Source organism: Hakea prostrata, chromosome 11 (genome assembly GCF_041222555.1).
Source record: "Hakea prostrata isolate BN-2017 chromosome 11, UWA_Hpros_2, whole genome shotgun sequence".
NCBI lineage: Eukaryota > Viridiplantae > Streptophyta > Magnoliopsida > Proteales > Proteaceae > Hakea > Hakea prostrata.
In genome coordinates, this window is record NC_142610.1 from 25,860,821 (window position 1) to 25,888,299 (window position 27,479).

The 27,479-nt window shown below is 35.6% G+C and overlaps 3 protein-coding genes and 1 pseudogene across 3 annotated transcripts; 2 read left to right on the forward strand and 2 right to left on the reverse strand.

The window, feature by feature from the left end:
- Positions 1-7,766: 7,766 nt before the first annotated feature.
- On the reverse strand, positions 7,767-10,878 carry LOC149001167 (large ribosomal subunit protein eL6z-like). The gene is made up of 4 exons (XM_089140787.1): positions 10,527-10,878; positions 10,316-10,422; positions 9,133-9,314; positions 7,767-8,241 (listed from the first exon to the last, which is right to left on the reverse strand). The coding sequence occupies exons 1-4, from the start codon at positions 10,781-10,783 to the stop codon at positions 8,086-8,088; spliced, it is 702 nt and encodes a 233-aa protein (XP_088996913.1). The 5' UTR covers positions 10,784-10,878; the 3' UTR covers positions 7,767-8,085.
- Positions 10,879-11,829: 951 nt separating this feature from the next.
- On the forward strand, positions 11,830-12,057 carry LOC149001168 (uncharacterized). Its single transcript, XM_089139511.1, has one exon. It carries the CDS (start codon positions 11,830-11,832, stop codon positions 12,055-12,057), a length of 228 nt encoding a protein of 75 aa, XP_088995637.1.
- A 6,344-nt stretch (positions 12,058-18,401) lies between these two features.
- On the forward strand, positions 18,402-18,843 carry LOC149001169 (uncharacterized). Its single transcript, XM_089141105.1, has one exon. The coding sequence runs from the start codon at positions 18,625-18,627 to the stop codon at positions 18,841-18,843; it is 219 nt and encodes a 72-aa protein (XP_088997231.1). The 5' UTR covers positions 18,402-18,624.
- Positions 18,844-19,024: 181 nt separating this feature from the next.
- LOC149001170 (uncharacterized) lies at positions 19,025-20,160 on the reverse strand (annotated as a pseudogene).
- Positions 20,161-27,479: the final 7,319 nt, after the last annotated feature.

A 27,479-nucleotide genomic window follows, 5' to 3' on the forward strand; every position in this document is an offset into this window, starting at 1 on the left:
TAGACAAAAATCCATGGGACAGAAAGGACCCATATATCAGATTCATTATATCTGAAATTCTCTAGATTTGTCGAATTGGGCCTCTCAAGATTTTTCTAAATTTTTCCCATTCCCACATTTTCTTTTAAGTTTAGACTTCAAATTTACCTACTCTGGTTTGAAAGATTCATGTAGTATCAATTGGTATTCTCCTTTTTTTGATCATTTTTACTTTTATATGTGTTTGGTATTTATTGTAGAGCTTGTTTTTGCTTAAAATAGGAAGGGATCTGATCATCCATAATAGACTTTTATAATGAATATTGAATAAAAATAAAAAATAAAGATAAGAACATCATTTTCTCACAGATATTTGAAAAACATATTCTTTTAATTCCATCTATTTTTTTTTCTTAGATTACTTAACCATTTTGCATCTCATTTAAAAATATATTAGAAAATTATTTACGGCTATTTACCAAACATGTATTTCTAAAGCTTGGCAGCATTTGCTCACAATCCACTCACATTTTTCTATTATATGCACGGGCTTATAACAAACTTTTAAATAATAGTGGTTGGAGTGTGGGACTGATGGAAGATAGGAAAATAAAATTTCTTTTCGCAAGGTTACTGGCTCATCGAAATGCGATGGAAGCATTGCTAATGGCGATCATGGAAGGGGCATGCTAATGTTCAAAGCATGACAAACATTTCTGAGAAGTTTGGTGCAACAAACCAGTAGCAATTAGTGATTTAACAAAAGTCCATCAAATGCATTGACTATTTCATTTAGTTCCAACAATGGTGGACCTTAAGACAAAATTAACTTCTATCACTTTTTGTAACTTTAAAACCCCCATCCTTCTCACAACCTTCACCAATATTCCACTTGAAGTAGCTACTAACTGTAGCACTAGCAGATATAGGATTAGTGGTAAGGACCTAACAAAACACTGTAGCAGTGGAAAATAGATAATGTTCCTGTTTTGGATTGTTTATTTCTCTCTTTCTTATCAAAAAAAAAAAGAAAAAGAAAAAGAAAATGAAAAGCCTTTCTACCCAGAAAAAAGAAATTGTGAATTTCCACAAACCCATCAAAGCCTTAAATGACGGTTGAAAATGGTTATGATCCATCATGTATTTCAGTTGGTCAGTTGGTTGGTTGGTTGGCTTGGTTGGTTGAGACGTGTGGTCGGTGTTAGTATGGCAAAATAAAGCCAATTCAAGGACTCTGGCCTGTTGGTCTGTGTCACTGCTACTCCCTCAGTCAGAAGAGGGTAGATGAGAAAAATTACAACTTCCATCCAATTCTCTTCAGTCTTCACTATCACACGAGCACATCTAACCCCTTCTCTCTCTCTCTCTCTTTGGTGTCAAAACTTCAGACGTTCATAAACCCTTAAAGCTGTGATCTGAAGACATTAATGGCTTTATATTTGGTGGTTGTTACTGGTCTCCCATGCGTGGGATATTTTAACCACCCGAAGGTCAAACGTTCTACACTTCAAGGGATTCAAGCTCGCTAGCCACACTCACCTATGAGATCAACCCAATAACACGAGTCACCCAGACGAGTTAAAAATATCTCACAGAGAACCTTTCAATCTATAAATCAGGGCTTCACTCTCAACCTTTCACATACCTGTCCTGGTCTGGTTGTCTACTTCCTTAGTTTCAGCAAGTGCTCTCCCCATTAGTAGGAAAAACTTATCCCTTCTTCACCCTTTCCATCCTCTCGATCACTTTCCAGCTTTTATTCTTGGCAGTTCATCGGCAAAGTAGCTTGGCTTGCTTGTTTTCTGTTCTTGGAGTTCTTTCTGGCATCATAGATGGGGGACTTATGCCCAACAGTCCCTGCTTCCTCTTGTTTTCTTGTTACCCTTTTATCAAGAAGAAGACAGGTTAGTTCTGTTCTACATGTCCGGTGAGTGATTTCCATGTTATCTTTGTCAAGTATACAGTCTTCTGCAGATCCACCTCTACTTCGTTGTCTGTTCGACCTTGAACAAACATGTAATCCAAAATATTTATATACTTCTAATAAACCCTAAATCTCAATTATCGTACATGTTGATTATGCATAATTAATATTCAGAAGCTAGATGATCAAATCAAAATCACATGTCTTGATATACATATATTTGTCTTTCTGAATAGTTAGGTTATCTTTTTTCTGTTGCTTGCATGTTCACCGACTAGTGCAATGATAAGGTTGTACTAGGAACAAGTATGGTGGTTATTAAACCTTTTAGTCTTCTTCTTGGTTTCTTCTCTGAATCAAGGTGCTTTTAGTGGTGATTCTCGTAATGATTCTGCTTTTTCTGATTCCATTGGTACTGTTCATCAGAATTCATCGAACCCTTCCCTTGCTTGCTACTACTGTAAGTAACATTAAACCCAAACCCCTTTTATCATTTTATGGGTTCCATGGATATCACCTAAAGGGTTCACAATTAAGTGTCTGCATGGTGGATGAATAAAATCTCTTGCGGTGATAAAGATGAACATTGTAAGTGGGGAAGAAGATCAACATAGAGCTAGGCTTGGAGGGTTCTTAACGTAGAGAGTTTCTGCAATGACCACGCTGATCTTGGAGTGTTCACTAGGACTAGTATAATCTTGTATAATTTTTGGCTGATCTTCAGCAAAAAGGATATCTGATCTTTAGTCGACGAGACTGGTTCAAACATTATGCTATATAGTAAGAAACAAACAAGTAATTAAACCGATTTAGTGAAGAGTGAGTGGAAAAGAACAAAGAGAGAAAGCTTCCAAGGGCTTGTATGCAAAGTTGAATTGTGACGTTCTAGGAAAGAAGCCATACTTGTACAAGTTGGTATATATGAAGGAGTTTTACCTTACAACTTTCATGGAAGAAGACAGATAGGGGACCATTCTTGAAAGTTACTGTTATGGCTCCCAAAAGCTGCAAAAATGGCGAATATATAGGTCCCCCTAGGTCACAACTCTTGGCTTCCACCAGATCAAAAGCCACTCTTACTGGCTCTTTTGAGTTACCATTCTACAAAAGACAAACTATACTAAGTTGTGTAGAATTAATTAACTCTCTGGGCTAGAGTTATCACTCAAGCCGTTACAGTAGGGTTGCAGCAATACCCATTTTATCACTAACACAGGAGGAGTTGTCACTTAGCTTGTAAGAGAAAAAGCTGATAAATGCTACTGCTAAAGAATCTTTAAGAAATTATCTTTACACATTGTTTTCCTTGATAGAAAGATTAAAAATTGCTAATTACCAACTATATATAGCTTTTGGATTTTCCAGTATGGGTTACTCTTGTCTACTTTGCATTTCATCTTCCATTCTCTTACTTACCCCTCTCCCATCTCTTTCAGCCAGCCATGGATTCAGAAATAAGATTTTAGGAATCACTGATTTTAGCTTTGTGGCTAACTAAACTGCATTTACGAGCAAACAAGGGCCTAAGACAGTTGAGGAGTTAATATGGACACCGTTGACAAAGATGGCTGATCTGAGTCAATTTCAAATATTTGAAATGTCAGAGTTTTCTAACGTATGGAAGCAGACATTGAAGAAGCCTGAGAACTGGGTTTTGTTTTTGGGTGGGAAGAAATGGTGGTTTTCTAGCTACAAGTCAGAGGAAGTAAATTGAAGTAGGTAAGGTGAAAGCATGCAAGGGGTGTTTTACATACCTACCCTCTCCTTCCACGAGTCTGCATCAGCTACCAACATTGGGGTACCACCTCAACCTCACTCCATGCCAATACAAAGATTGGTAGCAAATAGAAAAATAAATAAACAGCACAAAGGAAAAAAATAATTTTAAAAATAAAATAAAATAAAATAATTGGAGCATTAATTAGCTGCATTTCCCATGAGATTTAGTTTGAAAATTTTTTTGGAAGAAAAATTTTGTAGGTTGATCTGAATACATAAAAAGCAACGAAACTTCCTAATTAATTTGTTACAATTTTAGATTTTTGAGTACCTTCTTCTTCAAGGAAAACTTTTTTGTATACGTGTGGTTCTATTTTATTGGAAAAAAGATTGCAACAGTATTGTTGTAGAGGTTTTCCTTGTTAACTGTAAATAGAGATAGCACTAACATTTATCTCTTACTTTAGCCAATGTTGCCTCATATAGATGATATCATTTTTTACTATTTGATAATGGTAACATGTAAATTCCTTCCTACATTACCCTTGCAGCATATCTTATATGTGAGAATGTTTATATTGTTTTTTATGTACCTTTTATTCCTCTTAAGGAAGAAATATAAAAGTGGCATAACATGATGATTGGTCAAGAACCCTTACTTTTATCATTTATGATTGAAATAAAGAGAAAAAGAGACATTTTATGTCAAAAGAAAAATATAAATACCTTGTATTATAACCAAAGTTATATGGGATTATCCAATGCTTTCTATTGTATGTCAAATTTTAGTTTAAGGTCGAACCGATAACGAATATAAAGGTATTAGCAAAGACTATGTACTTGCCAAGAGTTTACATGGACATCAATGGCACCATTTACCCAAAACACAGAGATAGCATCAAATGGTGGTGAAATTAGAGAAAACTATGAATCTTCAACATTTCAGGTAAGTGACCTGACTCCTGCTTTGTCTCCTTCTTCTTCTTTTTTTTATTTTTTGTGTGCGTGTTGGGGGTGTCTAAAACTCCTATTTTGTTATTTGATTACTAACATTATGTCTCTTCAATCAGTGGCTTTATAGTTTGTTCATGCATGCAGAGATCAGTGATGTTCATGCATCATCTGTTGTGAAGACCACCCATCTCCATCAAAGATCAACTACCAATACCCTTGGAACCTCATTCTGACTGCACCGCAAGCAATTTTCTTTCAAATCTTCTCGAAATTTAAGTGTTTTTCTTACGTTTTTGCTCGTTAAGCTTTTAATTTCTAGAAAGAAGAGTAATGTTGTTTGATGTATATGAACATCATTGCTCATTTGCTCATATTAATTAAGACATAAAAAATAGAAACTATTTATTCATAAACTTGAAGGCCCCAACTAGTGGAGGATTCACCATTATACATCTGACATATAGACAAATATATTCATGATATGGTGATGCCCTCTCAATCATGGAAGTGGTAGATCCTAAGAATACATTGAGTTTGTTCAGCCAATTAAGTGTTATCTTATCTGAGAAGGCTTAGCTTTAACCTCATTCTATGGGTGTCTTAAGCATTTGTTTCAAGGAGTCTAGATCCTCTACCCCCACTACTTGGTGCTTTTCAAAATTTTCTTCTCACAGTCCACCTGACATAGGTTGGCTAGGTGGTATGTATCAAGTGGCCTATAAGAGAGAATTTTGCAGGCATGGGGCAGTGGGGTTGGAGGATCTGACATTGTTATGTATTTTTTTGTGTTGTATAAATATCCTTATTAATTATGGTTTATAAATGAAACCATTTGTGTATTGATAAATTGTCATGTGTGTCATGTAAAAAATCTTTTTCCGTGTAAATAAAAGAATAGAATAATTATTTCTTCAATATTGTTGATTCTCCTCAACTAATTTGAAAGCTTCCCAAAAGCTCTACATTTTTCTGTAAAGAGATAAAAACACTTTGACATTTAGTATCTCAATCTTTTGTTTCAATTCAAAACTTTAAATGCAGGCATTTTTTTCACTTCATGTTTTTTGCAATTTTGATTGGGCCAGTTGTCCAATGACTCGCTACTCCATCACCGGTCACTGCGTTCTTCTCGGCTCTAGCCCTATCTACTAGAAGACCAAGAAACAACATACAATTTCACGATCCTCTGCTGAGGCGAAATATAGAGCCATGGTGATGGCCACTTGGGAGCTAGTATGGTCAACTTCACTACTTCAAGAACTTGGTATTCATCTTAAGCAGATAATCCCTCTTTTTTGTGACATTCAAGCAGCCATTCATATAGCCACTAACCCTGTGTTTCACGAACTCACCAAACATATTGAAATTGATTTTCATGTTATCCGAGATAAGTTACAATCTGGCATCGTCCACGTTATCCACACCCCTAGTGCAGCCCTAATTGCTGATATTTTTATCTAGTCCTTTAACAAAGATTCATTCCAATCCCTCAAGGACAAGTTAAGTGTTCTTGATATTCACCTTATCTCCAACTTGAAGGGGAGTATTAGCCTTGACCGTTGGAGCATGGTTGGCAAGTACCATTGAAGCCAAGGCTGGCATCGATGTTGGAGGTTGAGTCCCTCATTTCATGTTTCCCTTTTATGTATTATCCCATAATCCATTCCTTCCTTATGTACATCATCCTAAGTTTGTTTATTCTTTACTTGACTCACTGTATTATATATAAATATGAAGAGGAAATATACACACACTTTCACAAACTTCTTTCTTAACATGCAGAGCTTTGATTTCTACTCGTTCTACCATAACAAGTGCCTCTGTGGTTCGCCGCTCACTGGTTGTAAGTAGTGAACGTTGATGAGATCACTGGAGTTGGAATCAAGCGTACGTATCATACGGATACTTGGTGGTGTCAGGTTTCTCAATAAAACAGTTGCAGAGCTTTGCTTTTTATCTGCAAGTTTACCATTTATTAGAGACGTAGCCGTTGCGCTATGGAAGAAAGCTATGAAATATTTGAAACTTTTGCTACCGTTTGATTGGCATATTTGATAGTATATATCATTGAAGTTGTTTCACAATTCACAGGTGTTGCATGAAGGTTTATAATAATTTTCTTTTCTTATTACTCTTGTTTGCTTTATATAATAGATCATTGAAGTGGTACAAGGATATACATGTCCGAAAAGAATAGTAAAAGCACTACACTGACCTCCTTCGTAGAAACAAACTCAACTTCGATTAAATTTGTTACCTCAAACACCAAGAGGTAATTAGTTTGGTAAAAGTGTGTTTTATTTATTTATTTATTTTTTTTTATTCAAAGAGAATTTATTCAGATTAAAAAGAATGCAGAGATCTTTCAACCAATGAGTGGACACATGCACTAATGTCGTGCTCTTAGACGACATGACCCTACGTATGAACATGATAAAAAACACAAGACTCAAACCTGGTCTTTGTGGACAAAATGTCATCTAAAATGGGTCTAATGGAGATATGAGAAGACAAGTGAGCTTTAGAAGATGCGCCTGTGATCTCAATACGATGATCTAACACCACCAGTATATCTTATCCAGCCCATTTTCAACAGCTTCAATTGGAGCTCCGGTCATCGCTAGCACCTCTCCTTCCCTGCTGCTGCCAAAGCTTTTGAACTCAAATTAAGCTGACGGGGGAGTCCATCCCGTTGCAATGCACTTTGAAGACCTTGCCGAAATTGCTTTTGCAAGTTTTTTTCTTCATTTTATAGAATTCTTCAAGGGGCATCTTGAGAACTAAGAAAATAAAACCATTTCAAGCCTAAGTAGCCAAACTCTTTTAACTGATCTGCCCTTTCCTTTCCATACCCTTTCCAGCTCTCCCAGGAGACAATCCATTGGTGAATATCAAAGTATAATGAGGTAAGGAACCTTTGTTATATTCCTTTTATCATCTCGCTCAAATCATGCTCCAATGCAACAGCATCTGAAACGCCAAAAGATGGAGGAAAGAGAGACTAGGAGGTTTCCAACGAGGGAGAAGTGGCAGATGATTTCCAATAAGATGAGGGCAAAAGATGGATGAAGGGAGGGGCTAATTGTAATTTTCAATGGTATGAACAAGAATTCGCTTATAGTTTCGGTAAGTCTTGTTTCCAGAGCCCCTGTAGTTTCTAGTTGTCACAAATGGCGCCCAAGTCAGGACGTCCACATAACCCAGAAGTGTCGATCATTACCAACTGATTCCCAAATAGTGCAAAACATCAGCAAAACTGAGTGGATACCAAAAACTATCATATATACATAATACAGGGTCAAAAGCCAAAAGGTGCAAAACATCAGTAAATCTTAGGGATAACCAAAAATCGCATCCTCAAATACATCAGTAAAAGGTACAGAACTCCAAGAGAGCTTGATTGGCTCAGGAAAATAAAGTAAAAGTCGAACCCTAAGAACAAGAATGAAAAAGGATGACAAAAATTATGCAGGATGGAAATCAATCCTGAAAGCTTGCAGGAGCTCTTCCTAGAAGACAAGCTCATGGGGCTTCATGCCTGAACTAAGAGAAAACCTGGCAGCCAAGTAAACCTTCAAGTCTGGAACTCCTTCAATGGCTTTTATCAAGTGAGCATCCACTGCCTTCTGGTCTTCCTTCTTCTCTTGTGGAAGTGTCTTTTTCTCCTACATTATTTTCACATGGCAAGATTCAGAAAACAGAATGAATAAAATAAAGCACACGAACTCTCATTGGTGCATCATTATCAATAGCAGGGCAGATGGAAATATAACTGTTCTTTGTCATCTCATTAGAAATTATGGTTCTATGAGATTGTTCATTGTAATTTAAATAAAGGTAAGGGGAAACCCTGTCGCCCGCTGCCAATAAACGCTAATTAGTGGTGGTTTTCCAAACACTGTCACCAATGCACATAAAGTTATTTTGTGGTACAAAAATCTACATATTTAGTGGCAGTTTGAGGAAACACTGCTAATCGCAGTAAAATTAGTGGCGGTTCTAGTTAAACCACCACGAATAAGAGTATTTATTAGCGGTTTTTCTGTAAACCGCTGTTGTATATAGTGAAATTAAACTGCCTACATTCACCAAATAAAACTGGCTAATTAAGGCGCCCTTTTTTCCCATCCCCCACCCCCTTCTTTCCCCCTCTAAGAGAGGGAGAGTCTCTCTTTCACCAAAATATCGTCTCTGTTGGTCAGTCAATGTCCTAAGCAATGTTCATCTGACTGACTCTCTCTCTCTCTCTCTCTATCTCACTGCTTCTTTACCCACTCCCTTCTCCTCTTTCTTCTTCGTCCTTAGCAACCCCACTGTCTTCACAGCTGGTGGTGTGCAGGACAAGAAGTATCAACAAACAATTACTGCGGCTGGCTCAGGTTAGTGTTTCCATCTATTGACCATATTCTTCTTGTTGTTTTCTCCTTTAATGGTTTTTAAAGAAGTGGAAACAAAGAGAGATTCATGAAACATGGAGCAGGCAAAGCTTTCACAATTTTTAGAGCCTCATTCACATGGACAATTTAAGGGTTATGTTACAAATGGTAAGGACTGACCTCTTTTTCTGCTTCAAAGAATTCGCCCTCACTCTTCTTTTTCTTCATTTTAACTTCCTTTGCGAAATACTTGTCATCAAATTTCTCTGCATTAACACCAGAAATGTCTACCTTGGTGGAGGTCGCGATCACATATGATTGGTTGACACGGCGGAGAGGAACACCATTAATCTTGAATGGCCCTGCAGCATGAAAAAGCTATCAAGGGTAGCTAAAAGAAGGTCACCACATATATTTGGAAAGTTGAAAATTAATCAATTTTACAAAATTGTTGTCCAGCAACAGAAGATCATTACCAAGTCGACACCAGAATCTGCAAAAGCAACCTAGGCTAAGTATACAAGGGGAAAAGAAATTACAAGGGTATCAGAAATTAAAAGCAAGAAAGTTAGCCCTTGTTCATGCATGACATGGTGCTCCTCTCCTATAGATGTTCACGCTAGAAGAGTGGTAAAGATCTGGAGCAACATCGTAATGATTCACATGTGAAATATGGTGTCAAAACTTCAAGACAGCTGCCAAAATGCTAATGCTGATATGTAAACAAGGAAAAGGTCTTCAATCTTTTTCCAGATAATAAATTGCTAACGGAATGGTCTTGCTTCAGTTAATTGGACCAAAAAAATGCATCATCACTTTACAAGTTTAATTGCTTGTTGAAATAGCCGTAAAACATAAGAGTAAGGAATCAATGGAGCCACTCTACTGATTTAAAATAGAGTGTCTTCTCCTGATGACACTTCAATCGAACAGCTTGTGGTAAAACATATTAGGTATTAGAAAATTCAGGAACCAACTAGTAACAGTTAACAGAGATCCCCATCTTTGAAAAACCACTTTTCAACGTAAGCGTAATAAATTCATAGGGGACAGTGACAATCTTCAGCATTGTCCAGAATATTATCGGGTTAAGCTACTTAATTACTTCTATATTTAGACAAATAGGTTATTGTAGGCGCGTATATGATACATATCTAGTTTCATTAGCCTAACAGAATTTAGAAATTTATGCATAAGAGTGTACGGATAACTAACATTTGCTCAGGAATTCTTCATATTGTTTCATCCAACATTAGCCAGTTACCTCAATATAATTCGATATCTAAATCACTTATGCAATGAATTTCCTAATAAATTGAAAAAACAATCTTACATCAAATGAACACATAAAGAGTGATCTTACCTGTAACGAGAAGCAATCCAGACGGAAGTTGCTTAAGGAAAACAACCCTTTTGCCCTTAAACCTCCCAGCAAGAATAATCAAAACAGTTCCAGGAGTAATACTAGGCCTACAACGCAAAAACCAACAAATCTGATATCAATGGAAGACCCCAAAAAAAAAAAGCAGAAGAAGACTTTCAAGGATCTGAAAGAAGAAATTCCAATAACGAACCTGAGCTTAGTGGGTTTAGCCTTGTGTTTGTTAACCAGAGGCTTCTTCACATCATCAGCAGGATAAAATTTTGGTGTCTTTTCTAGAGGTTTTGGCTCCGCCGGTTTGGCATCGTGGCGAGGGAAAACACCGCCGTTCTTGGCCTTAATCGCCCAGAGACCACGCTTGTGATACATCTTCGATCGGGAAAACTTTCCAACACCGCGAATCAGATCCGGATTTCTGGTAACCCTAGGTTTCTTGTCCTTCGCCGCCATTACTGAAGCTTCACTGTAGCTTGCGAGTTCCTTTCTGAACGAAAATTCACTCGTCGAGTACCTCAAAAACCCTAACGCATTTGATATGATATTGTGTTTATATCCGAAATGACCGAAACCGTAGAGGTTGTGAACTGTTTACAAAAAAACAAAAAAAAATGTAATGAACTAATATGTAACTGTACTTTCTTATCCCTTAAAAACCCAGGTTTTCACTTTGAATTTAGGGATATGTTTTGTAATTTCACATGTACAATCGGTTTAGTTTACTGTTTAGAATAACGAAGAACCGGCTTGATTATGAGTCATCCAAGAATTAAATTCACATAAACCCGGCAAGATAAGCTTTAATTTAGCTTATGGGCCTTCATCAATTGAGTTACTTCTGGGCCTAACCGGACAACCTTTTACAATTTTTATTTATTGGGTGCTTGGAGTCATGGGCTAGTTGGGCCCATCATCTTGGGCCTTGAGATATAAGTTCCCAGGACTCATAATGGCCAATGATCCTCCCAAATCCAATCATCAGTTTCTGGGTCTTTATTGGACAATGTTGGCTGTTGATCTCTAGAATGTTATTTTTGGGCCGAACTAAGCCCATCTTTGCCCATAAAAATGAAAACAGTGAGCCCAACCCACTGGATACCTCAAATTTACCTAATTGACTTCAGGAATCTCCACCGACACTTGTCGTGAGGGTTCAGTGAGTCATCCATTCATTCAGGTGACACGTGTAAATACATTAAAAATATTAATAAATAATTTTCTCAATTGCAGACAAAATGATACGTGTCACTTGTGATCTTATCGTAATCTGACACGTGTAAACATGCAACCTTCTTGTATCGACACGTAAACCCTAATGGAACCTACTCACATTTGAAGAAGACGAGAAGAGATACCTATAAAATGAAACAACCGATGGCAGTTACATCATCGTCAGTTACAAGGTTTAGCTAACAAGATTCGCAAAGCGATAACTGCGAAAAAGGGAGAAGAGTTTGAGTTTGAGTTGGTTTCAGGGTTTGAAGAGATTTGAAGAATCGATGGGTATGGGATTTCCGATTTGCATTCAATGTGGAACGGGCGGCAACCCTTGCCGGTGCAAGGTGGTTGGGCCAACGGTTGGCTTTGTGGCATTTGTGGCTGCAGCGGTGGTGGAATGGCCAGTGGGAGCGTTGGTTTACTGCTTCCGGCATACGAAGGGACGGCGTATCATGGGTCATCCTGCAACTGTTGTCTACCCTAGGGTTACTAATGCCATTCCTATTTGATCATCTTTTCTTAGTTCTGCTTGACACAATAATGTGATGAATTGATGATGATCCATCTTGTATGTTCTGTTTCAGTTTTTGTATTCAATGTTTACGCTTGCTTCTTGTATCGTATCTGAATCTCCTTAGTGAGATGCTTGCGATGTTATTGTTCAAATATGGATTTCCAGAATTGTCAAATCCTTTGTCTTTTAACTGATGTGTTGTTCAAATTGGGATTATGGTTTTCTTAAAAATCCAAATGCTCCTCCACTGGGGGTTTTCCTAAAAAGCCAAATGCTCCATTAGTACGTGGTCGTTTTGTTATTGGAATGGAGTGGAGATGGAGATGGAGATGGAGATGGAGTTTTCTAAACTTTGTAAATCTTCCAGTTTTAGGGTTAAGCTAGTCAATTTCTTCGAGTATGATATTCCAATAAAAAAAATTATCAAAGAAAAAGGAATATTTAAGTCACTTTTTTTTACTAAAATTCGTGTTTTTTCCTTATTACATTTAAAATTATAATTATAACTTTTTAACTATTTAAAATCTTAAATGTTAGAAGGATCAAATTATCAAAATAAATATTAGGGTCGTTTGGTTGTATTATCCATTTATCACCATTCTCTATATATATATATATATATATAATGTTTACCAATATATTTAATAAAAAGTTTCATATCGCTAGGTGGGCGAAAATGGTCAAATAGGATTTAAGCTAAATGGAAGGATAGTGTAGTGGTTGAGAACTCACCTCTCAGTGGAGAGATTGTGGGTTCAATTCTTATTGGCGGCATATATAAAAGGCCCAACCTCCTTAGGGGAGGTATTGGGCTATATAAAAACTCCCTTGAGGATGTAATCCTGGTGCGCGTAAGCTTGCCCGGATGAACCTCATATAAAATATATATATATATATCATACTACTATTATAAAAGCACGAACTGAGGGGAGGATGGCTACATTTCACTTCCCAAAATTCCCTTATTTTCTAAAACTACTAAACATTTAAGTCATTAAAAAAAATTTCAAAAATGTAATTTCTCAAATAACTAAATGAGATTTAATAACTCAAAACTCATGGCTACATTTTTATTTCCCAAAATAGCCTTCTTCCCTAACTACATTGATATAATTAATTACGTCTAAAATTGTAAATTCATATTTTATACTTTCAATAATATTATATTAATTATAGTTTTACCTGAATCATTAATAACAACAAGCCTAAGGAATAAGAATAATTTCTCTTAAAAACTAGGAAATATTAATTGAAGAAGAAGAAACTAATCAAAATCAACCAAGTATCATTTGAATACCGCTTAATAAATGTAATAATGATAAAACATTAACAATTTATTCTTTATTAAATATTCAAAAATCAAATTTGCCAATTAACTAATCGTGTGCTGACAATTTTCAAACAGTTAATTAAATCGTGTGCTAAATATTCAAAAATCAAATTTGCCAAATAACTAATCGTGCAGACAATTTTCAAACCGTTAATTAAATCGTGTGCTAAATATTCAAAAATCAAATTTGCCAAATAACTAATCGTGCGGACAATTTTCAAACCGTTAATTAAATCGTGTGCTAAATATTCAAAAATCATATTTGCCAAATAACTAATCGTTATCGGACAATTTTCAAAACGAGTTAATTAAATCGGTGAGCTAAATATTAAAAAATCTAATTTGCCAAATAACTAATCGTGTATTCATATTTCATACTTTCAATAATATTATATTAATTATAGTTTTACCTGAATCATTAATAACAACAAGCCTAAGGAATAGGAATAATTTCTCTTAAAAACTAGGAAATATTAATTGAAGAAGAAGAAACTAATCAAAATCAACCAAGTATCATTTGAATACCGCTTAATAAATGTAATAATGATAAAACATTAACAATTTATTCTTTATTAAATATTCAAAAATCAAATTTGCCAATTAACTAATCGTGTAATTGACAATTTTCAAACGAGTTAATTAAATCGTGTGCTAAATATTCAAAAATCAAATTTGCCAAGTAACTAATCGTGCAGACAATTTTCAAACCGTTAATTAAATCGTGTGCTAAATATTCAAAAATCAAATTTGCCAAATAACTAGTCGTGCGGACAATTTTCAAACCGTTAATTAAATCGTGGTGCTAAATATTCAAAAATCATATTTGCCAAATAACTAATCGTAATGCGGACAATTTTAAAAAGAGTTAATTAAATCGTGAGCTAAATATTAAAAAATCTAATTTGCCAAATAACTAATCGTGTATTCATATTTCATACTTTCAATAATATTATATTAATTATAGTTTTACCTGAATCATTAACAACAAGAAGCCTAAGAAATATGAAGAGTTTCTCCTAAAAACTAGGAAATATTAATTATTATATTAATTATTATATTAATTATTATAAATAGGAATTGAGGAATTAGTTTTTAACTAGAGATTGACTTTTATACCCATTATTTTACATTTAAAGTTGTTCTCAATATTTGGGGGGGGGGCCAAATAGTGACATTTCACATGTGACAATAGAAAAAAGTGGAAAAATGAAGAAGATTAATATAAAAAATTCAAAATTGAAGGGAATTAATCAAAATTTTGAAAAATCCGGGGGGGGCCATGGCCCCCCTCGGCCCCTTAGTAGGTCCGCCCCTGGCTTTATAGAACTTAAAATGAGACTGTGTTTTACAGGATTGCGAGAATGCTGTGCTTAGATTGTCTTTTCATCTGTAATATTCATGCCAGCTATTATCATGGTGTTTATTCTGTCTCTTGAGATTGATTAATTTAGTTTCTTGTAAGGATTGTGGAAAGGTTGACAAGGAGGATTCATGGTTTTCGGAGTCTTACACGGAACCATCCTAGCCAAGCTCTGCTACTTTTTTGGCGCATATAAAAGAGTGGAGTTGGGAACTGGTGCCAAAGAATTAATGATGAATTCGATAGACAAGAAGAACTTTAGTACCCACTGTACCTTCCATATTTCTCTATGTGAAAGATGATCCTGGGAAAGATCAAATATTTTTGCATAATTGATAGTAGACTGAGCAAAAACCCATAAATTCACTTCCCAAAACCACACCATCAATGACTACAAAACCAACACAGAAAGTAAGGCATGTATGGTAGAGATGAAAGAATCCGGCACCTCCCCCAAATTCTAGATGTTTGAAGTAATCCAGCCACTTAAAAAGCATAATAAAATACAAAGAAAAACAACTTACCACAAGAAGTATAGGATTATAATACATAAAGGCCTCATACAAAAATAAATCCCGCAAATCAGCACTCATTCTCATGAGAGGGGTCCCAACCAATCTGCAAATATAATAAAGAAACCCAACTAAGATCGAGATGAACAAAATGATCGGTTTCACTTTCACAAATTAGTTCTACTTCTAGGACAACTACTAGACCTCCTACAGGTCCCTCAGCGAGCATTAAAATGTTACAAAAATTAATCCTCAAATACCAAAATTTTATGACAAACAGATGAACAATACCACTACCAAAAATACAACAAAACTAGAATAAAGAATACCACTACGTTTACTAACGAATGCTTAATCCACGTGAACAAACCACACGTGCATATGCACGTGTGTCCTTACTAGTATATATATATATATATATATATATATATATATATATATATATATATATATATATATATATAAACCCCAATTTCCCTATATATAAAAAGCGCATTTGTTACAAAAAAATATTTGAATTTGAGGATTTTTCTATAATTTTTGGACTAAAAGGGAATCATGAGATTTTATGGCAGGTGAGGTGTGTATGTGAAAAAAATAAATAAATAAAGACAAATTGATCATAAAAGTGATAATTTGTTCTTATATTGATTTTTTCTATAATACAGGGAGGCTGATGTAAAGTCTCATTTTTTTGTACTAAAAATGCATAGACCAAACCTTAAAGAGTTCAAATAAAATTATTCTTTTATTTATTTGATAATTTATAGGACCGTTGTTCGACCAGCTATATATGATGTAAGTGAAGAGTGTTGGGCTGTTAAAAAAAATCATATAGATAAACTCAGTGTAGCAGAAATGAAGATGCTAAAATGGATGAGTGGCAAAACTAGGATGGATAAGATAAGAAACGATCATATTAGAGTTGGTCTGGGAGTTGCTCCCATAAGTGATAAGTTTAGAGAAAATCGTTTGAGGTGGCACGGCCACGTTCAACGGAGACCTATAAATGCTCCTGTACGGAGAAATGATATAATCCGTATTGAAGGAACTAGAAGAGCTAGGGTAGGCCTAAGATAACCTTAGGAGAAGTGGTGAGAAGGGATATCTATAGCTTAGGCCTTGTATCTAGCATGGCTTCGAACAAAACTAATTAGATGGCAAGAATCCATGTAGCCGACCCCATTTAGTTGGGACAAGGCTTATTGTTGTTGTTGTTGTTATTTATTTGATAACGTGTTAGTATCTTGGATTGAATCTTGGCTATATCTAAAACTTGTCAAAACTCAGTTGAGTCTTATATCAATTAAATAAACCTTATTATATAATTTTCATAAAGAACGAGAGGAGACAGCTAGGATACCTAAAATATCTTGCGAACGAAATTAAAACTTGTAAACCCAAGTTGGATCTTATATTAAATAGTTAAACTTATTTCTCAGTTGTACTCAGGTCTCAGGTGATCTTTGGATGCATTTATTAATCGATTTTTTAATCTGATTGTTACATGGGTCATGAAGGTAAATGACAATTCCAACTATAATGTGGAATACTGAATACATGAAGTGCTTAAAATGTGTGATGTTTATTGGGAAAGTTTATCACATGAAACATTTGAAGAGTAATTTATTTTGAGAAATTAAAAGACTATAAGTATTAGCACTTAATGCATGATTGAGGACAATAAATAACTATATACAATCTTCATTATACTATATGACCATAGGTTACCACAATGGTTTTAAGTCTTTTTTTTAAACTAAGTTTGAGATATTGGAGACAAATGAAATATCATTAACCTATAAAAGAAAATTTTAAGGTAATTATTTGTTTATTTTATAACAATCTAAATTTAATTAAACTATAAAATTTCCATGAACTGAATGATTATTCAAGTCCTTGAGTTACAAAATTTTAAATGTTCAAATGCCTTTATTTGAAAGGAAACTAGTTTATGGATCAATACCTAATTAGTTGAATATTTAAAGATTTGAAAGTAGAAAAAAAGTATTGAGAAATAGTACTCATCAATTTCATAAATTAACTTATTTAATTTTGTTACAATTGTGAATAATTAAGCAGGACCATGACTGAAAGAAACAATCAAGACTGAAAGAATAGAACAAAGAGATGAATCACACAACTCAAAATTCCAGAATAGAACAAAGAGATGAATCACATCTAATGAACACAAAGATTTTTACTTGATTCAGATCTTACGATCCTACATCTAAGGCAGAGGTAAAACGAATGGTCTTCAACTATAAAGAATGAATAAGTACACCTTCAATCTCACACAAGACAACTCTCTTTTACATACAAATCATAAACCTTTAGGAGCCGTTACAATACAAAAGCCCCAACAAAAGAGTGTAGAACTTACAAGAAATCACAACTCACAAGACCTAACACAGCACACAGGAGAGAAGAAAAATCGCGAACAACAGCTAACAAGGGACAACCTCGAAATGATATGATCAAATCCTATACAATAAATAAGTAAGAAGACCTAATGCCCTCACTTAAATGTATAAGAATTACTAATATGCCCTTAAACTAATGTTGGGTTTCCTTTTTTTTTTGGTAAGAATGCCGGGTTTCAATGTCTACTCTTTCTTGTACCTCCAAAGTCATTAGAGGCTTTATTTTTTAGCTGTTATGAGGCTGGTTTACAAAGAACTGGTTTCAAAATTGAGTTTTTCTAAATAGACAAAATGTTCCACCAGTGGAAGTTGTTGTAATGTTCAAATAAAAATCTCTAAAATATGTTAGTCTTCCATTTTTGGGGTTAAACTATGTCAAAAAAATATTTCAAAAACTAAGTCAATTTCTTTCCAAGTTTAGAGTATTGCTCTTTACTTTTAATTGGGCTGAGTATGCTATGGTTTTATTAGATCTAAAGCCCAGCCCACTAAGGTGACCGCCGTGACACTTGCAGAGAGTCTGTCAACGATTCTGGATCAGGTGAGTCTCACGCCGTGATTACACGCGTTAACAAAGGAACCCTATAACGTGCCTCGCCAGTCAAATCGAATGTCAATTTACCATACGGATTCTGACACGTGTTTCTTATGAATTGACAACTCATACCGACATCTCTTTTATATATTTGTTTTTAATGACGCGAGGGATAATTCGGGTAGATAATCCTATAAAATTAGCAGAAACAGAAGTCACATCAATGAAGAAAGCTGTGTCGCTCTTGCTATTTGATCTTTAAAGCTCCAATTGCAGAAGGGATTTGTGGTTCATCTCAGGAATAGAAAGAAAGACTCTGTGTTTAATCCCAGGAACTGAAGAGATTTGAGGATCTATATAGCTGTTTGGTGAAGAAACTGGAAGGCAGCAGCAGCAGTGAAGATGGGTATATCATGCATTGAGTGTGACACATCAAGCAATCCTTGCCGGTGCAAGGTGGTTGGGCCAACACTTGGTTTCGTTGCTTGTTTGGTTGCAGGAGCTGTGGAATGGCCCATCGGAGCTCTGGTCTATATCTTCAAACACAGCAAGGGACGCAGCATCATGGGTCATCCTGTATCTGTCGTGTATCCAACCGTTTCCAATGCCATTCCTATTTGATCATCTCTTTCAGTTTACTTGCTGAACACCATGTTGTAACCATTTTCAATGTAAAATGTAAAATTCGTTTGCTATCTCTGAATCCGCATTTTATCAAACAGGTGATGTGCATATACTTGATTTTCAAATTCACAATACACTAAGCAAAACTAAATTACAATGGACCTACAATGGGCCCCCATTAAGCAGTTTTCTTGTTCATGTCTTTAACGAGCCGGCCCATCTGAAACCTCCAATAAGAGAAATAAGCCAGGCCCAGCCCAATCAAAACGTAAATCCAAATAGTCTCGCCTTTATCATCCACGGCTGATACCACTTCTTCTATACCAAACTCAGATATCTCCACATTTACAGTCATACCCTTATCAACTTGCCCATATACCACATAAGCTCTCATCTCTTCTCGTATCGCAACCGAAGTAGGAAACCTATCAGCATCAAGGGCAGTTTCGTCATATACCACTGCTTCTGCCCAACCATCTCTGCCTTTCACAAACCAAGCTTTGTTCTGCGAAACAACCACCAGAATGCCGTCATGTCTAACGGCGATTCCGTCAGCTCCTTTCAAGTCCTTCTCCAGTAAAACCAGCCGAGCGCCGCCGTCGTCGGCGTCGACTTTGAACAATTTTCCGGTGTTGGATTGTACAACGAGAAGATAACCAGCGTTGACGTAAGCGATGCCGTTGAGTCCGCAGAAATTGTAGGGTTCATCTTGATACACGCGTTGCGAAGTAAAAAGATTCGATCTTGATAAGATTGATGGTTCTCCGTCGACGGTGACTTTCCAGATGAAATTACCGGCGGAGTTGGTGACGAAAGCGTTGCCTTTGTAACGACGGGACGCGGGCGATGACGGCGGAAGAGGGGGACGGGAGTGGGCGAGGAAGAGCGGCGGAGCGGATATCGTAGGCGGCGAGAGCGTTGAAGGGAGGATGGGGATCGACGGCGTGGATAACGGCGAGGAATCGACGGTTGACGGAATCGACGGCAAGGCCGAGGAAGGCGACTTCGGGTGGAAGGTCGGTGTCAGAAATTAGGGTTTCTACGACGCCGGCGTCAGAGACGGCTTTGATGGAGCGATCATGAAGAGAACCCACTACGAAATGTTGGTCTCTTGGATCCCAAGCTAAGCCTTCTGGGAAGAGATTTGGTGATCGGAAATTGATTATATGGCGATTTACGGCGATGGCGATATGAACAGATAAGAAGAAGATGAAGAAGGAGGTCTTCAATTGAGCTGATGAGAACATGATTCTGTTTCGTGTGGCGTGAAACCCTAATTTTGCTAATGAAACTTATTAGTAACCCATTTTCATATCAATCAGATAAAACCCATTTTCAAATCATACACAGAGATAAACATTCGTGAAATTAAAGAATATTTTAACCAAAAAAAAAAGTGAAATTAAAGAATATCGCTTGGCCCTAAGCAATCTTCATACATGACTCTGTTATTTATTTTTCTAATGTAGTTGTTGGATGGGTTTGAAGGCAAATAATAATTCCAATTATAATGTGGAGTATTGGTTTATCATAAAAAAAAAAAATAAAAATTAATAGTGAGCAGAGTCCGAATCATCTTCCTGGACGGGGAGCAGTGTGTTCTCAGATGGCTATTAAACACAAATTACAAGAGGGCCACAGGATTATGGTGATGATTTTTTTTTTTAAAAAAATTTTATTATTTTTTTACTTGTAAGTCTTACATAATTTGTAGTTATAAAATTGTCCTCTCCGTTAAGAGTGGATGATCCACACACTCGTTAATACATGTGAGATAAATTGAGACAAAAAAAAACTTAAAATGTGTGAGGTTCATTGAAAATACTTATCACATGAGATTTTTTTTTAATTTAAAAAATTATCAGTATGATTTAGGACAAATGTTCTCCTTAATAATAGGTATTTGCCTATGGTTTATTCTCTTTAATTATGTTGTATATTTGGTTACGGTTTATCATAATGATTTTTAATCTAACTTTTATGAATATTATGTTTGAGATATTGGAGACAATTGAAATACAACAAACTTACCAGCTATCAATTTGAGGTATATTTATATTTTCTAATTCTATAACAGTACAAATTAAGTAGATATAAATGGGCACCAAAGTTCACCCAAACATATAAATAAATAAATAAATAAATTATATATATCCCTTGAAGAGGAAACTGGATTAGATCTATAGCTAATTAATTGGATATCCAAAAATTTGAAAATTATGTTCTTTGATATAAAAACCTTGTTAATTAAGAATTACTACTCATTAATCTAATAAATTGGTTTATTTGATAGTTGGGTAAGTACAAAATTAAGTAAAATCAAGATTTGATGATAAATAATTGATTCACAGAGGTGGCAAAATATTTTGTTGGCAGTAACACTACATGGAATTAAGCAAGATCAAGATTAAAGAACAAAAACAATGATGAAAAGAAAGCTAATAGATTTTGTGGGTTGTGAGCAATACAACTGTTGATACTACAAGCACCGGGCAATTGCACGTCTTGATTAAATGAAATAAAATAATGTGTTTTATGATATTTGTAATCTCCTTCTACATACAAAGTAGAAAAGCTAAAGTAAAACGAATGAAAGTAGAGTAAAACGAATGAATGAGAACTACTGTCTTTTTTTAATTATAATAAACTATTGTCTTTTTGAACTCTTTTTGTCACCAAACTAGTTTTACCCCAAATCTGGAAGTGTCTCCTACGAACCTAGAAGATTTGATGATCTGTTGATCGTCTCTTATTGCTGCTAGTCTCTGCATCTACAGCACCGACGGATGGCAGTTCAAAATCGAGATCCAACCCCATTTGCCCCAGATGGACTCAACCTCTTTCGGAACTACTGTAATGACAACCTTCTCCTCAATACAGGTACCACCACCGTGACAACCGAGTCTCCGCCCTTGTAGCGTGTCTTCGCCTCTTTGGGTGTTGGTAATGGAGGATACATATAATTATTGTTGTGATTGTTACAACGCTTATTCTATAAGAAAAAAAAGACTAAGAGCCCACAAGCCTAAAGGAACACTTTAATAGTGGATGTGTTTCTAGCACAATAGTGACAACTTCATAGATAGAGACAGCAAGTCCAAAGAAGTCTCAGCTCTATCCCTCCACACCCTGTGACTATAAGACTGATCTGACCAAAAAATACTTTCATATACATGGAAATGAGTGCTGTGGCATCACTCATGCACATCTGATAATCCCTTATTTATTAGTTTATTTTTATCAAAGATGGCATCAATAATGTTATCACCACTGCATGATATCCCAAATCACAACAATAAATAAAGAGAGATAAGACAATCGAGCGGTCCATAACAGAGTGGTAAGCTTTAGTGGGAGCAAATTCATTATTTTATTTTTCAGTTAGAGATTCGAAATTTCTTATTATTATAAAAATAGAAAATGAATTTGGTATTGTATGGTACCATATGTATATGAATGTTCTCTTTATCCTCTAAGACTCTCTACCATGGAAATGAGTGAGCCAGCTAGGGTGATTAAACTATCTTGTAGTTATGCTGATGTAGACAAGTTTTGGAAGGTTCTCTTAATCATACCAACTCCATCAACATCACACTATATTTTAAACCAGAACATGATGGTGGAGATTATGAAATTATGGGTCGGTTGTGGTTTGGTCCCCTACCATTTGATAAACATGATTTCAACAAATTTTCTACATCATGATCCGACCTCTAAAATGTTAAGAGCTTAGATGTATAATATCATATCACTTGTTTCAAATATTTAATGTCTTTTCATATGATTTGAATAAAAAAAAATTCATCTAATTTTATGGTCTGAATCATTTACACACATGGGCGAGAGTTAGTAGAATTTATTAGCAAAAATTTAATTTGAAAATTTTAAATAAGCCTCCCAAGTCACGAAAAATAATGTATGTTCATTAGGGAGCAACAACAATAACAATAAGCCTTTTCCCAACTAAATGGGGTCGGTTAAATGGATTCTTGTATTCTAATATGTTAGGATTAGAGCGATCAATCACACACACAATCGAATAGAACCACCAAAAAACAAAACCAAAAAAGAGACATAGATTAACCTTGATCCAGCATTAGGTTTTTCACTATATTTAATGTTCGAATACAAGAGAATATATATAAGCACTTAGAAACCCTAAGCTACAGCTATTCATGGGTCCAAACCCAAACTGTAAATAAACTCCGAGTGAAACATAAACGTGGACTCTCTACAAACTATGGAGGCGTTGCCCCCACACCCCCGCCAGGCCGGCCTTCCTTGAACCCCCGCCCGCTCACTGGTGAGCGAGACCCCATTTCCGTCAGCAACACAATATGAAGTACGAGCCATACTCAACGCAATTAGTTCTGTTTTATATTTTAACTCTTCTAGTGTTTTACTACCGATCTCAAGCCCTGGTAAAGGAGGGGGTTGGTGCGTCAGGTTGGAAGCTGGCATCGGAAAAAAAAATCTATCAAAATTCTTTTTCATGAATTCGTACGTTAGGGAGCATTATGCCTTTTTTTAAATATATAAAAAAATATGTATTTAATCCACAATTATTGGTAAACATCTAAAATCCATGGGGGCATTGCATTGGCGAGGATTAATTAGTCATCCGAAGCAAGAGTGTTAATGGTGAGTGCATTAATTAGCAGCAACATGTAATTAAATTAACTAATTAAGCAAGGTTAATGCTTTATCATACCGATTCCATAGACCTTATTGCCAAATTAATTTCTTAGTGGATCAATACTTAAATTTGCATCAACCCATCCACCTTTTTCTAATTTCTATAATTAGAATTAGATTAAAAACTAAAACTACTTACACTTTTAGCAATAATTCACAATTTCCCCGTAACCCACAAGCTTCATCAAAACAGAGGAGCCATCCATGCCACAAAAATCTCAACAGAGTTACAGGGAGACTTCTGATTCTGAATTGTTATTCAATTTAAGAAAAACACAGAGTAATCACAGTGACATAACAATGAAAACAATTAGGAGAAGATCGATTAAGAAGATTAACAGAGTTAAGCAATTGAGATCAAACAAGGGCAAAACTAACCTACAGACTAGTCTCTCCCAACCATTGAAAAACTGATGTTTCAGATAGTCAATTTTAAAGTCTTCAAAGCGCCAGCAAAAACCCATATCCAACAAGAATGATCGGCAATATTCCTGTGATTGAATTGCGTCTGGAACCAGAGTAATATGGATCATACGGATACAAGTTCCCCGGTGGACCTGTGATATAATATAAAGGCGATGGAGGAGTTTTCACCGGTGGCGGAGGACAATTCTGTGTTGTTGGAGTTGCCGGAGGAGGCGGCGGCGGAGGGTGCTCCTCACAGGGTGTGCACTTAACTCCGGTGCCGGACGTCGGCGTGTTTTCATCGAGATTTCTCGTTGTGGAGCCTTTGATTGGAGCTGTCCAGATAAAACCCATAACAAGTATCACCAGCACAACTCGATTAAAATCCGAAAGCAACATTTTTAGGATCTGGGTTTTGTTTCTCTTCTCTGAAATTGATAGATTTGATGGCTTCTTGATGGAGAAACAAGAAAAACAGAGTTAGAGAACTATAAAACAGAGGAGGAGATAAGAGAGAGCAGTATTGACTATGTAGCGTTCTGGTTAACTACGTTAGGTGCATGGTGATCTCTTGCTAAGGTAGATAAAACCCTCTCTCTCTCTCTCTCTACATATTCCAATTTCCAACTCTGAAAGCGAATAGCATGTGTGGTTGTCCTAACGTTATGGGTCCACCATTTACCTCATATATCTAGTTTTTAAAAATTTGTATAAATAAATCATTTCCCTTGATTTCCTTGCATTATTGAGTGCCATTTATATAGGTTTTTATAATGTATTCTGTATTATGGGGGTTGAAGTTGAACCCACCGTCTTGATCTAGTGTGGCTCTCACTTTGAAAGCAAGTTCTCACCAAATGGTTTTACTTGATTCCAACCATTGAGATGTTAGACAAGTCAACAATCAGAAGCAAGGGCAGAAATTCATTAATGTCTGATGATCAGATGGAAGAAATTAAGGATTATAGTAAAATGTGTTAAAGTTATAAACAAGGAATCATATGCCTTGATCACAAAGGTAGATGGGTTAGAAAGGATTATGTTTTAAGGGTAAGAAGATTCTTTGCTTTGCAAAAAGGGAACCTTGGACAGTTCATCTCTATTCCATGGAGGAGAGAAATAGCTACAGAAAAGCTAACTAACCAGTTGTACCTTGAGGCTTTATTCCTTACATATCCTTCACTACTTTCATAATATAAGTGATGTGATGACCACATAAAGATTGTGCACACAACCAGTACTGTGCAATGCTCTCATATAATACCCACTAGCAGCTACCTTTTAATCTGGTTCCATGCAATGTATGACCAATCAATAATGTCAAGAACCCAATATATACCATTTACCAAATCATGTTCTGATCCATAAAATATTTGAGGAATAAATATAAATAAACCAAACCCACATGAAAACTTGCTGATTATGAGTAGTGGTAGAAGTTTCTTAAGTCATACTTGTCAACTATAGCCAGCCATTTAGCCCAAGACAGTGGATCTGGTTTTCTAGAAAGATTCCAAAGGTTTATATAATTATATATATAGTTGATGTAACTACAAAAATGAGCTACAATGGGGAAGTTCAGTTAAAGAAGCTAAGGACATTTTGATGGAATTAATTGGAAGGTAGCTAGGAAGTGGTTATATAAGGAAGAGTACAAAGATTGATTTAGATAATTAAACAAGGACAAATAGAGACATATGAACAGAAAGAAGGGAAGAAAAACTGGGGAAGGAAAACTGGAGTTGGTTTTATATTAACTATTAACAGCAAAGAGAAGTGATAGATATAACAACTCAGACTTGAAGAATAAGAGAAAGGAACAAAAGGGTTAGGAGTAGGGAATCCTGCATTAATTGGTTGAGTGATTGAGAAAGAGATGAGGGGCACAAAAGCCCACCGCCCCACCTAATTGCCAACTTATAAGCATCTTTCTAAATTCATTTAAAAGTTTTTGCTCATCAGCCTTCTTCCAGGACAATTCCTTAGCATGGGAGAACTTGTGTTTCAACTTTCAATTGTTTCAACTTTGGTATGTCGATCTCCACTGTAATTTTTCTTTTTGACAGTGAAGTAGTTCAAGAATAAGCACACCCCATATATTGGGTATTTGGTTCCTCTCTTTGGAAAGAATCTCTCGATGAGTATTCAATGAATTATTCAGTTATATATAATGTATTTTAATTTAGAGACCCGTGCTTGAAATCCATATAATCCATTGGGAAAACCCCTCCAATGAGAGGATCTAAACTCCATAGCCGGTTCTTCATCAATGAATAAAATTTTCTTCTTTGAACGGGTATATATTTGCCACATCAAAACTTGATCTGGGCATTGATGAATGTGAAGACATGTAATATGAGGTTGGAGAAATTTGAAACTTTCTAATTTTTTTTTTCCCGCAAAGAGGTCGATTTTATTAATAAGAGAAAAATATAATACAAAATTATAGTCATTTCTAGTTGTCTAATGCACCAAATTCCATGATCAAAAAATTCTAAGGGTCTGTTTGGTTACATGATCTAGAGATTTTAAATCTCTGGATTCATGAAATCTAGAGATTCATTTTTTTACACTAAAAACATGAATCTGTAGATTTATGGATATGGGTGAAATCTAGAGATTCCATTGCCACTATAAAAATACTACGCATTTGTGCATTCACAAAAATCACGTCGACCAAATATTTTTTTAGGATGAATCAACAAATTTTATTCCACAACCAAATAGTTAATTTTATGAATTATAACTCCATAGATTTGAAATTTCTAGATATTTAAAATCTCTAGATTCATGTAACCAAACAAGCCCTAAAGTAAAGAAAATACCAACAAATGCAATGAATTCCATTAGAACTCTGAAGTCAAGAAAATACCAATACAAATGCATAGGATCATTAGAACACAACAATTAAACTATTTTTTTTTTTTTGGTAAACAACAATCTTATTCAAAGTAGGCATGGGGTGGAGGGGAACATAATTCCACCAACCACACAGTGGAAGACGGCCATTCTTTCGGACCCGAAACCGAAAGGACTTTCCTAGCTAAGAGATCTGCAATTACATTAGAACTCCTTGGAATAAAGGCAGGGATACAATGTATGAAGTTATCAATTAAATAATGAATATCTTGGATTAGAGGCTCCACTATTATTGGGGGTTGAATCTCACCTGCAAGATACCTGATAATCTGCTTACAGTCTGACTCAATTAAAATTGACTCGTATCCGCATGCAAGTGCTTCCAATAGTCCTGCTTTGAAAGCAAGAATTTCTCCTACAATTAAACTATGTAATCATATACAACAAAATAACATTTGAGAAAGTGGACTTCAGACACCCAAAAACGATTGAAAGAGTCCTCATAGATTTTCTTGCCTTCAATCCAGGATCACACCCTATAGAAGATTATATGAAGAGACCTCTTCATCAAACTCTTATCTTATTGATGGAAGATTAGCTTAATAACGTTCTACTTCCGGTAATTTTGCTTGGATCATGGACATTAAATTTACAGAATTGTCAAGCGAGATTTC

What these genes read in the sequence shown, in the direction of transcription:
- LOC149001168 (XM_089139511.1), top strand. Translation starts at nt 11,830, where the DNA reads ATGGGTATGGGATTTCCGATTTGCATTCAATGTGGAACGGGCGGCAAC.
- LOC149001169 (XM_089141105.1), top strand. Translation starts at nt 18,625, where the DNA reads ATGGGTATATCATGCATTGAGTGTGACACATCAAGCAATCCTTGCCGG.
- LOC149001167 (XM_089140787.1), bottom strand. Translation starts at nt 10,783, where the DNA reads ATGGCGGCGAAGGACAAGAAACCTAGGGTTACCAGAAATCCGGATCTG. An exon ending in TGGATTGCTTCTCGTTACAG is followed by an intron (nt 9,315 to 10,315) that starts GTAAGATCACTC and finishes TTCATGCTGCAG; the next exon opens with GGCCATTCAAGATTAATGGT. An exon ending in TCTTTGAAGCAGAAAAAGAG is followed by an intron (nt 8,242 to 9,132) that starts GTCAGTCCTTAC and finishes AAAATAATGTAG; the next exon opens with GAGAAAAAGACACTTCCACA.